At 30.7% G+C, this 13,987-nt stretch overlaps 1 protein-coding gene across 1 annotated transcript in view; it reads right to left on the minus strand.

The window, feature by feature from the left end:
* TfAP-2 (transcription factor AP-2) overlaps nucleotides 1-10,982 on the minus strand; it is a 66,078-nt gene extending 55,096 nt beyond the window's left edge. The window contains exon 1 of the mRNA XM_088202013.1: nucleotides 10,272-10,982. Coding sequence (XP_088058139.1) covers nucleotides 10,272-10,982 — 711 coding nt within the window. The remainder of the gene's footprint in view (nucleotides 1-10,271) is intronic.
* Between the last annotated feature and the right edge of the window lie 3,005 nt (nucleotides 10,983-13,987).

Here is a 13,987-nt window from a genome sequence, read left to right on the forward strand (position 1 = left end):
TTTGAAATACTACTTGCATCCATAAAACTCAATAATATAATAAATAAATTAAAATAAATATAAGGTTAAAAACTAATTGAACTGCTTCTAATTAAACTACATTTTTTAAGAGTAAAAGCAAAAATATCACTATTTGCTATAATATTACTAAGCTATATGTATGATAATAATTATCTATTTATTACCATCTAGCGTAACAAGTTTATGTATGCTTTAAATATAGATAAACATCAATTTGATTCAGAGACATGAACTAACACCTCACGATCTACTCGACAGAGTTCAATTAATTTATAGGCATCCTGTGGTACCACCATAGTTCCAATATAGCCATCAATGTGTCCTATAACCTTTTGAATCTTCCGACGGCACCTTCGCGTTTTTCCCTTCACCGCAGCAAAGTTTCAAGGTCCAATATGTATACAGACTACACGAGCTCACACGGACAAGTTTTAAAGATTAATAACATTTAACTAAAAAAATGGTCATAACATACCACGAAAGCTCAACGATTAGCACGCGCGTTCCGATACACGTCGTTGAATTATAATTTCGAATCATTCAGGTCATGGCGATGGAAAAGGTATCTATAATATATCTAAATACACACATATGCCTGATGTATTAACTAGGTATTTGCGATGATATCGTTTTAATTTAATGCCAGAGTGCTTATATAATAATTGAAAAATGGTAACGTGTGCCGTTCGTCGTTTATTATCGAGCATCTCCAAAGACCTTTAACGAACTGACACCTGGCACTCTGGTTTGACGATCTCTAGTAGTCTGAAGGTGACCTAAGATCACTCTCGATGCAGCCATTATATTATAGTATGTGTAGTGAAGGATTGATTTGCGATTCTGTGTGCGATTGTCAAGGAGGTTATTAGCATTTATTAACGGAAAATTGCTTTGATGTCGCTTATGTTATATATTGAACGATTATAGCCGTATAATTTAAAATGTGATTAACGATTTGACGTTGAATATAAGTCACGTTTGTATTATTTTATTATTAAGTAATAAATAAATACATACACATGTTTCTCAGAAACCCTTTTAACGAAAGTTATTATTGTGACGATCGTGAAGTGTTCTTTTTAAATATAGATATTTAGATGTATAAAATATACATATAATTGAAGCAAAATATGATTAAGAACAATTTTTTATACAACCGTTCTTGTGATTTATGAAAATAAATAAAGAAAAATATTATAAACTAAAAAAAATTATGTCGCTTCTAAATCTATGGTTCTTTGTGCGACTTTATTTTGTTTCAAAATGTGAGACAATGAGACGCTTTTTTTAATAAAAATAAATCTTTTATCAGCGTATCTACTATGACCGAAATTCACAGAATTTGTTGGGAATTCAGTCACTAGTCACGCAGATCGCATCTGCTACACGAAATCACATCTGATAATAATACAACTCGACATGTCAGCGAAAACTTATTGACTTCCAGGACTTGCTATTTCAACTCCACTATCTGATAGCGACATTTACATTGCTCTATATATGTGGTAATTTATATTTATATATATATATATTATTCAAATAAACTGTTACTAGCCTTTTCAGTGTCCATTTTGCTGGAAAATTCACACCCATTTGGCTTTAAAAACCCGAAAATCATATATTCAAAATGTTTATTTATAGTATAAAACTATTAAAGATTTAATTTAGAAAACTTAGCGAGATAATACATACATATATTTAGCTAGTAAATAAGCTTTGTATGTTTGATTGATGTAAGAATAAGAAACGCATATTAATTATTTTTAAAACGTTTGGTTCCGGATTATGATGATTTAATTGATTGGAGTCAGCTGCATTTTATTATACATCGTAAGTAAAAGATGGACATGGCAAATTATGACTGGATGTAATAAAATAATACGAATTCTTCGCATATGAACTGTTAAATAAAATTCGGAAGATTATTCGCTAATAAATATTTGCATAGAAAATCATGCATATTTGTGATTTTTTCTCATCAATACATCCATTAATGTTTTATTAAAGTCCACGTTATTTTAATACGAGTCTTAAGTGTTGCTTATAGTGATTTCCTAAGGATGGCTAATAGAAAGTAGCAGTATTTAGTCATTTCCACTTAACAGTGGAGTTGTCAATTTTACACTTCATGACATCTATATTTTTTTAGATATGGTAAATCTCTCATTATGCTAATCTTCCAGTCAAAGATTCAGTCCATCAAAAACGTAAACAAACACCTTGTTTTTGTCACGTTGCATAATAGCACGACCGCGTGTGCCCCCAGTCACAAAAAAGGTGTTCATTGATGAGCATGCCGTGGAATTTCGGTCATCGTCGGTCACGACGCACGTCTGCGGAGGCGGTGGTCCCACGCGGCCGCTTACCATGGCTCCGGGTCAAATGTGGAACCCCGTTCGGAGGTACCCGACACGTCAGGACCTCGACCTGCCGCCGAGACACCTGTCACCGGAGGTTCATATATACCTGCCACTGCCAGACGGTTGGCACTTTTCGAGACAGAGCATGGTAAACAAGCAAATATTTACAAATCATGTGTTCATGCTTATAATGTGGCTCAGAAGAATAAAATATTGTAAGACTACACAAAGTGTTTTCAGATAATGGAATGGCTATGATAAATGCAAGTTTTTATGCATAATCATACAATGGGTGTTTTGGTTAAATGTGTGATCAGAGCTATTTTAGTATTGGTTGTAAGTGGGACAACCAAAAAAAATAATGGTGACAAACAAATATTTTGATAGGACTAGCAGAAGTCAAAAAAGAATAGAAAAAAATGCGGCCGTAAGAAATTGGTAAAAATAGAGAATATATACTACGTATATAAAAGTAAAAATAATTACACTGCTTAATAAACTTAATTATATGCTAAATAAATTCTGATTTCAAAACAGCTTTTTCTTTATATAAGTTATAGCCATGTTCAGGACAATTAAATAAAATACAGTTTTTATTTAAAAATATTATATAAATGCTATATTTAGTAGAAATATGGATCACAAAATAAATAAATAAGCAGCAAAATAAATAAATAAAACATTCAGTTTCATGTACTTAAAAACAATTTCGAATCTATCCCAAAAATATTTTTTTAAATATGTCATTTCAGTTAAATCATAGCGGAACACATTTTCACTAATAGATATATATTTTTACCAGTGAAAATATAAATTATCTGGCAGATGTTAGTACAATTATATTATTTAAAATTTTATTTATGTAGTAATATATATATATATATATATATATATATATATATATATATATATATATATATATATATATATATATATATATATATATATATATATATATATATATATATTTATATACATACTTATCGTTATTTATTTACATCCAATGTATAAATGTTACAGTGAATGTGTATAGTTTGGTAAAGTTTTGACTAATAAAGTCCAAATCCATTTTCACCAGTACAATATTTCTACTAGCGAAAATTTAATTTAACTGATAGGCGCTAATATGATGCTCTTAAATATCTGTGAAGCTCAATTTGACAGTTGCGAAACGTCCATTTGCTGTTCAAACCCAAACTTAACCAAATTAAATTTCTAAAACTAATTACAATTTTAGAGCTTTTATTAGGTCAAGTCTAAAATACAAACTAAACCAACTCATCTCTCAGGGGAAAATAAGCGGAAGAATAAATACACACAGACATCGCATCTCACATATTGCTCCATAGTTTATCTGCATTTCGATATTAAAATATGTTTTAAAAATACGATAGCTATCCTTTCCGATATTATTATGGACTTCTTAATAAAAGGGCTATTCAAAGTATATTCAAACCAAATTTTGGTCAATAGGAGAGCACAAAAACAATTATCACTTCTCAGAAGGCAAAAATTCACGTCAAAAGCAATAAAATCGTGTTGGTGCAGTAGCGGTGTGAACGCTTGGTAACGAGGAAAAATCAAAAAGATATATAACATGCTTAAGCAAAGGGAAAATGATTTTATTCAGGGTCTTAGAGTACAACTGTGCAAAATTTGGAACGCTGACATTTTAAATTAAACACATTGTCTTTATAAAATAATTAGAGAATAACTTAAGCAGGATCCTAAGGAGTAGTTAGTTATATTATGTAAAACAAATATTAACTGCATTGACTGATTTTTATATTTTTACTTAAAAAAATACTTTGACATCTAGGATTTTTTAAGATTCCTAAATTTAAAACAAAATAAAAAGCAATGCGAAATTTTCTCGTTTTGTTTATATTTTTTAACCTGTTGATTCGACTATTCTTTTTATTACATCCACTGCGCCCCGGGGCCAGTGCCAGTGAGTCTGTTCGAATCACGGAGTTCCACATTTGACCCGAAGCTATGTGTACGTGAGTAGAGCGTTTTAATCACGCCACGTACAGCGTTCGTGATGAGTTATTGGCCAAAAATACTCGTTAATGTTGCATTGCAAAAGTAATATGTGATATTGTATAATATGGTGTGTTGCGAAAATAACATAAAACTTTTTTCTATAATATTTAATTTCAGTCTAAGTGAGCGGAATTTTAAAGGTTAACAGCCCTGATTATATCAGTCTGTCTAATTAATTATTTAATAGAAGTGCAATAACTATGATATGTTCTTATACTATAGTACTGTTTGTTATTTACATACATACATATATCTCTCTATGTTTCATTGTTATATATGAATAGTATTGCTTTATATTATATAATATAACCTAGAGTAATTTTACAAATATTATGTTCTAGTTATAGTTAATATTAGTTATTCGAAATGCTACAATAAAATAATAGTAATAAAGCAAATAGAACTCAATAAATTTGAGTAATGCGAGGGAGTAAATATTGAAGTATATATCAGTTTCAATTGAAATAAAATTCTTATTGTATTTGTATAATAACTAATAGTATACATAATATGGATAGACATCATTATCACGCATTCGTATGCGAAACAGTATAGCCAATATGGTCCATTGTATGGGATAGCAGGTACATTTTTGCCCACTTGTTCTACCTGTGCGTTCGGTAATATTTAAAAGTTTAATTAAGGCCAGGTACTTAGGGGGAACAGGTATTCTTTGTCATACGGCCGCTGGATACCTGGCGGAATGATTCGGGGAAGTAACGGTAACTTTGGATACATACAGGCGTGATGATAATGTCGGCTCGACGAGAAAAAAAATGTACATTCCACACACCCGTGCCAAAACACAGACGAAATGATATTAAAAAAAAGTGCGACACCACATATTAAGAATGCAAAAAGATAACCAATATTATCACGATGGCACGTACATCGATTAGGCAAAAATCCCAATTATAAATTAGATAGAATTGTACAAAAATAGATAAGAATAGCACATAGTAAATAATTTTAGTATTTGCATTAGATTTTATTGTCAGTAAAACGAAAAAATACTTTTGTACATTATTGGTCATTAAATATTTATCCTTTTGATTATTAATAAATATAAACAACGTCATATATAGTAGGTACATATACAATAAGTTCTCCACTTACATGATTATATTAGTTTCAAACGTTTTAACTATAATTCGGGCAATTTTTAGTTTCATAGAATAAGAAATGATTATTTATTCAAAAACGTTTGTAAGCTTCATATTCTTTCTATAATTGTAATATTGATTAGCAGTTATGTCTATCAATCTAGCTGCCTACCTAAATTTGATCCCTATGGAATACTTTTTAAATGTATGTATTCCACCTTGTTACATAGATTAAATAATGGAAGTTGTATTATGAGAAAGTGACATTATTTGTATGTCATTTTATATTTTATTATCAGATTTAAATATTAAGAAGTGATTTAATTTTCTAATCCCCAGTAGTGTTTGTTAGTCTAATTTTAGATTTTCTAAGACTAAGCCAAGATGTTTCTTATTGGGATATGTATAACTGATCTGGCGTGTTTTTACTCCGATTACCGATATTTTAAAAAGGTTTATAAATTTCAGAACTTTTACCAGAATTTCGTTTACGATTTGATGCTCTATCTATCAAAAGCTTTAACTACTTGTCGTGTGTTATACTTTTAAAATGTATTTATTACACCTTGATCCATTGTTATAATTATAGATGTTGAATATGAAGAAAGAGATATTATTATGATGTTTTAAATGTAGGCACAATATATGTGCATTAGCAACTAGTAATTAAATGTTTAATGATAGGTTATTACCTTTAAAATATTTTTTTACCTCTTGCATGAATTGATGATGAAATCAGTCTTCAAAAAAATATTTATTAATCCAAATTCTTCAATTAAAATTTCATTAAACTAATAGCAATGTTTTAATAATATTTTTATAGCCCCATAATTAATTAGTGGTTTACTTTCGCAATCATTTTCACAAAGTAGAAGTGTTACTCTATCTTTATATACTTAAACCTAAACTAGTTAGAATCTATTTTTTTCATTTTAATATTTACTCTGATATCTAAACTCTGTAATAGTATTAAAGACTAGATACTATTTTCTGTAAACACACATATAGTGTAATTTAAAAAAAATAGAACAAAGTCGAGAACTCAATATATATATATAAAATAGTATTTTAAAATGATTTTTAATTCAATTTTAATTTTAGACATGAGTACATCTTATTGACTGAACATGTATTTTAAATATACTAAATTGTTAAACAATCGAAATAACAACCAATGACGTCATAAAAATATCCATAATTCATAAAGAAATCGTTTTTGATTAATTGTCTTTGAAAACTTGAAAAATATTTTTGAAGGTAAACATATGACAAGTAGTTAAAGCTTTTGAAACGTATATAGGAAAATACTGTAAGTATGTGTGAATTATAAAATAACAGGTAAAAAATAACAGGTTTCATTACTGGAATAAACATACACTAAAGTATAACATATGATACATTTATAATTATATTTATAAAATTTTGATATATTATACAATAATCTATTATTTAAATAAATATATAATATTGACTCTGATAAAAAAAATATTAAGCTATAAAAATTAATATACAATACAATGCCTGACAAGTCGAGAAAGTTCATCTTTCTAGAAAGTGGGTCGCTTGCCAAATATTTGGGGACCACTGCATTATTGTTTATAAATACGTCCTTTTTATACTATTTACTTATTTCATTATAAGCAATTTTGTACAATTATTTAATATACTTGTTTATATAAGTACTTAAGTATAAATGCCAATAAAAATTGTCATACTTGTTATATCGCAGAACCTTTTTGTTGGAATCAGAAATTATTAAATGCTGACAATTTTAACCCACGGTCTTCACGACCTTCAAAGATCGTTAAACTACATACTTTTCACAATAAAAAAAAAATATTTTAACGATCATTTATCTATACACTCCGACCTATCGCGATCCCGTTACGATTTTATCGCACAATGACGGCATTAAATGAAGATAATTAGTTTTTAACTGAACCCGAGCTTAATTACTATACGCAGCGAACGTCTTCATAAGCAACACCTACCTACTTATTTTTTTGGAACTAATGATTCGGCGTCTATTCACCGCTTTTGTGTCGGACAATGGGAGAATTATCTATTGATAACGAACGTTCGAAAGTTATCGCTTTTTGGACTACCAGTTGTAATTCAACTACCATTGAATATATGTACAATATAAATACATTGCGGACAACTATTTAATGAAATAAAAAACACGACGACACATACAAGAGAGTGAGGTCCACAAACTCGTATTTAAAAGTAATAAACCAATTAAAAATCATTGCACAAAATTGCAACCGTTCAATAACAGATCGTCGGGTGCAATCATGCTCTTTTTTACCCGTCGCGTAATGACACGTCTCGTTCGCTTTATACATATTTTAAATAATAGACACAAAACCGAAGACCGGTTTTGAAAATTACCGAAAAAAATAAAGATTGTCGCACAGTGAAAATGAATTTTTACCATGATAGTAATTGGCACGCTGCCTTATATGTGTATCAAACGACAACAGCTGTCGAATCAATTGTCGACAGGACCCTTCGTGAGAACCTTTGGTTTGCGAATACAGGTTGCAACGGCCAAACCCGGAAGAGGTGCACAGAAGAACCGGCCGAAGATGAATGTTGACAGGTTTTTTGGTCAAGTACCATTTTCGTCATTGCATTCTTCGAGACGAGACAAGACGAGAAGACTGAGTGAGAATTTGTGCCGAAAAAATATTTTAGGCGTCTGACTCATGGTTTGCGACCGCTGGTGTTGAGCACCTATTTCTGATGCGATCAGTCTCGATAAAATTTTATAGATAGATTGAAATACTTTTGGAAGGTTTGGTTGTCATATATGAAACAATAACAAGTTGTATTTTTAAACGCAAAATATATTTTAATCGAAGTTATACGATATGCTATGCTAGCTTTTAATGATATTACATCACATTCAACTCTGCTTGAGTGAAATTTGAATTAATTGAATGATCAGAATAAAAATCAAATCTCGGTCAGAATTTTATTAATAGCCAGATCATATTATATTATATTATTAAGGATCACAATAAATACTAAACGGTTAAAATAAAAATAGCATACGGTCAGGGTGAATAGGACGAGCAAAATTAAAATAATGGATGGTCATAATTATATTATTCAAATGGTCAGAATAAACTAAAAAATTAAAATATAGGACGATCATATGAATTTAAAAAATAATATAATATTTATAAATATAATATAAATAGACAATAAATTATTTATTTCGCGAGCAAGCATTGATCAGAACAGTGAAAACCCCATAAATAACTCGCGACAAATCTATTTAATTGTATGTAGGACGCGGATGTATTCAGAGCGATAAACGAAGTGGGAATAACGACAGAGCGGTGCCGGTGAGCACGCTTGGCTTGCTGTGTTAACATATGATAATGTTGCGAGCCCAATCAAACAAATTGGGTCTAAAACACGTTGATAATGACTATATCATCTCATCATCTGTCAATATAAAACTGACCTTAAGATTAAAATACAGATCATAATACTATGTAATAAATACTGACTATAAAATTGATTTAGGCCATATTTAAAAATAATTCTTACCATTTAATATAAATTCTGACCAGTCCAATTTAAATTTAAATGATGTAATCTCAATTTCGAATAATTATTTTGAGTTCTTACCATCTGATCAGATTATATTCTGCACATTTTATGTAAATTTTGACCCATGTAATATAAATTCTGACCATAACGATGAAGAATACAATTAAATTATTATTATAACGTATTCATATTTTTATCTATCAATAAAAAAATCCATTCTAATTGCGTGTTGAGTAATTTGAACACGTACTCTATGTTTAATTATTATAATGAAACTTTATACTAAAACACTTTTTGCAGCAAATATTAGGTAAATATATCTAAGACTTTTAAGATACCAAAAAAATTTTATATTGCTTATGATTATATTGAGTACTAAAATTGCTATAAAAAATGCTTAGTTTTTTAATAACAAAATGTTTATTTTTGTAATCAAACTGAGAGAATTTTTTGCTAGTATGAATAGTTTTTTTTATTATAGTCCGGTTTATCATTTTTCACGGCTACGTGTGACACACTTGATAATATTTTTTTGCTGCAAAGTTTCAATAACCTGATTTATATATGTATTTTTATAAATATTTCATAACTTATTGGCACAAATTAAAAATTGTACACATATCAGTTGTTAACTAATGATATTAAAACCGATGACAGATTTAAAATCTTATCATGCTAGAGAAAATCCTACTCAGTGTTGTTATATAAATGTTTATTTAACAATTACTAACACACTTAATTTTTTTACCTTAAGGTTGATCATGAAGTCAATATAAACGATGCATATGTCTATTACATTTCAATGTTTACGAGATATTGATTTTCATATCTATCTAGTTTTAAATATACATATGTGTGATTTTGGGCTGCCAGATTATATGTATTTCATAAACTTTTAATAATAAGACTATATGTAAATATAGTTTATTGGAATGAAAATATCAAGTCCTAAATACGAGAACTTGACTTTATTTTAATTTTATAAAGCTAACTAATCGCTAATCAAGTTTAAGAGCTCAACCATATCTGATAAATTAAGCATAAAATTTTATTGCCACGATACCAGACTCAGGGCGCTTAAAAGTAGCCCATAAAAATAATCATGAACAGCATCAATAAGTCATAAAAAAGCATCACGATCACACTCGACCTACATATCATCATCAATACTTACGTCATCGTCTTCTTCTCTATCCTGAGCATCCATGATAGTAAAAGGCACATCTTCGTTATTATTTGCGCTATCCTTATCGATATCTGAAGTCCTAGAATTATCAATATCTGAGCTCTTAAAATCTTCCTGATCTAGACTCATCTCTACATCTTCTTCGGTCGGATCGCAGTTCGATTCATCGTTGACTTCCGATATTTGGAGTCGTAGATTGATGTTTTGCCTTAGATCTATGGAGTCCTTCTGGCTGTTTTTTAGCAGCTCCAAATTGGTTCGTAGTAGGTTGAAGCTCGCTTGTCTCAGATCCAAGGTGTCGAAGTTGATCAGTTGCTGAGTTTTTAGCAGTTCCATGTTTTTATGCAAGTCTGTCGCCGACTCTGGCTCCGTGCCGTTGTGGATGCTTAACACCTTTCTGCGCTTGGGCGTCGTGTTGTGGTTGAGCTCAGAGTCGTCCACCGGTGAGGTCGGTATTTCGTTCATGTTCTTCTCAGTGTGCATGGTCTGCGTGTCGCGCGTGTGGAGGTGCAAATTCGCGTGTGTGTCGCGCGCATGGCCGGTGCACGTGTCTCTCGTCGGCTGCCCGGCCACAACTGTCGCCCGCGGCGCGCCGGCCTCCCGGGCATCTTGTCCGGCGCTACAGCCTCCGCATAAAATGTCTGTACCAACCGAGGCGAAGAGATTTTGATCGGCAAAAAAAAGTAACAAAGGTTTCATCTTCGCAATGATCTTTTTACGTCTACTTTTTGTACAACTGGGCATTTAAAAGTAGCCTCTAATTAATGACTTTAATTCTATAGTACATAAAACAGCAAAAACTCAAGCACTGTGAGCTCTGGTGTTTTGAAATTTGGCTAATTTATTCCTAATATTTTTTTTAGCTCAATGTAGCGTTATTTATATTATGGTCAATAGATGGCAATGTTAAAAAATCACTATATATTCAAAGAACTAAGCGCGAAACATAATCCCACAGCGCGACTATTTTCAACGGACTTGGGTAAAGAATTCGCTGAAGTGAGTATATTGCTCAGACAAATTATAATTTGTAAAAAGATGAGTAGTGTGACTTTTACAACCAGATAAAACAGAAGGCTAATAACAGTTTATTATACAAAATATATAATTAACCGAAAATTATAGATGTCAAAAAAAATATAGATGACAGTATCGGGCCGTGGAGTCAAATTGGCAAACCTAAATTATTTTTAAAATACGTATATTTCAATAATATAAATAATTTTATAGACATACTAATTATATATAATATACACGTTCTTTTTGTTACAAATTAATTTAAAAAATAATAATAATGTCAATACCGGTATTAATGCAATTCCTAATTATGTGCTTGCCAATATTTAGTAATGTGACCAACTGTCACATATTTCATTGAGTTGATTAACAGTGTTTCTTGTTTCTCGCAACATAATAAATTGATCCTAATTTTATTTTATTTTGTCTATAAACATGCGTGAGCCAATGCGTTACAGTGGGGTAAATTTGTACTAGTAAAAAATTCAATCTGACATAATAAATATCTACACGTAAGAATTAAAACCACCAGACTTTTCAGTTTGCGACTCAGCGACTTCTATTTAATTAATTATAAATTATTTATTTTTTTATAAATAACATGTTTATGTTTATGGCAGTAACGTAATAAACAGATGATTAACATAAAAATGTAAATTTCATGATTGACTAATAATTTTAAGAAGATTTCAAAACCGCTATTTAATAAAGCAAAAAGAATTACTAAATCAAGAAAATTATATTCATCATATTTTTATTATATATTTTCGCTGTAACCTGGCAAGAAAAAGCCTAATGACTTACAACGGGGTAAATATGTACCAACTGGGTAAGTCAATCAAACATATTAACCACCAGATTTTTCAGTCTGTGGATTGGTGACATCTATGGTCACTTTGCAGCTGGAGCTTTTAATAATAACGTGACTCGAACCCAAGGTCTCTGAATTACTAGTCTAGATCTTATCGAGTACGCTATTCAGAGCTTTATGTACATATTTATATGGTTTGAATATAAATAAATAGTACGTGTTATATATAATACGCTGCGGTTTTATATGTTATGATTCTTAGCCGCAAAACAGAAACGTGTGTTTGAGCTTGAAATACTATACTATTGATTAATTTAAATTTATCTAATCATAATATTTCCTATACTATTTTTATAATTAATAAGACATTTTGTATCGAGTCTGTGTTTGAGCTTCGGCGTTAGGTTTGGTCCATCGTCACCCACAGATACAAACACAAATCGCCACAAACACAGCCTCTCGTGCCGATACTCTCCCATTGCTCGACTCACCTGATGATATCACAGTCGACGAGAGGATCTCGCGGTTACCTGTTTGTTTCTCTTATTTTTTGCTCCCAAGATGTTGGCAACAATAGAGATTCCTGACATTTCGCCGAACGCTAGCATCTATGCGTGATTAGCGGCCAAAGATACATATAAATACATAGCTACAAATATATTATATCAAGCGATAAAATTTTAACTATGGACAATGATTGTTTATGGTAAACGCGGATGCTGTATTTAACGGCGTCTGCGGGTTAAGCATTCGAAAGATCAAATTCTTTGGTATGTGCGACTAACGGCCGCTTTGTTGCCTACTACGGTTTGTTGCATAATAAAATTAGCTCAAACTTAACTATTGCGTTGCGTATAAAATAAGTGATTTTTAAGTCTAATAATAAATATAAGAAATCAAATTAAATTTATAATATGTTAATCACTCTCACGCCCAGAATCAAATCTGTCACTCATATATGATTAGATCATAATTGCATAATTATGCCATATATATATTATTATATATGTATATATGCACATGTATATATATATAATATATAATACATTCAGAACCGTGAAAACTATCTCCGGCGAGATGATAACGGTACAAAAGAGGCACGCCCCACCAAAAGCTGCACACGTGTGAATTGTGAGACAACAGGTTTACTGTACTATTTGCGCTTTTCGGTTGATACTATCACACAGCGCCGGATGTGTGCGTTAAAGTTATAAATAATACACATATGATTATGAGAAAAATCTCCCACGTAACAAATACTTTTGCGGCGATTAACATACATTTTCCGATCGATTCGTGTAATATGCAGATAACATGCAACGATCGGTGTTTATTTACATATTCGTGTCGCTGTTACGACATGTGTAATTTTGCATATGCAAAAAAATTACTCAAAAACATTATTATGTATAACAAGAACGAAAGCCGTTTGTTTTTGCTTAGAAATGTCCATAGAGCAAAAAGATATCGACGCGTGGGCGCAAACGAAACCCGACGCGTTAGTTTTTAATGGCTTTATTAAATAAAAAATATACATAAATGTACTTATATGTGATTGAATTGCTTTTTTTTTATTTATTATATATAGTACATTACAATATTTTTTTATGTTGTTAATCATTGATAGTTCATAAGACAAACGCTCCCATAAATATTCCTCTATATAATATGTAAGTAGAATAATAGTCATAATAACAATAAGTGATTCATAGACTATCGAGCATGAGTAATTGTGCCTTCGGTATAGCCAGTGTTGAAAAATGCAATCACAAACAACGCGCGATTTATCTTCGGTTATGACTCTAGATACGCCATGAGCACAAAGTTAACTCATAGGACGATTCATCAAATAGATCATTGGTATTTCGATATTGGC

Source organism: Plectrocnemia conspersa, unplaced genomic scaffold (genome assembly GCF_051122295.1).
Source record: "Plectrocnemia conspersa isolate PC_06_02 unplaced genomic scaffold, ASM5112229v1 ptg000013l, whole genome shotgun sequence".
Lineage (NCBI taxonomy): Eukaryota > Metazoa > Arthropoda > Insecta > Trichoptera > Polycentropodidae > Plectrocnemia > Plectrocnemia conspersa.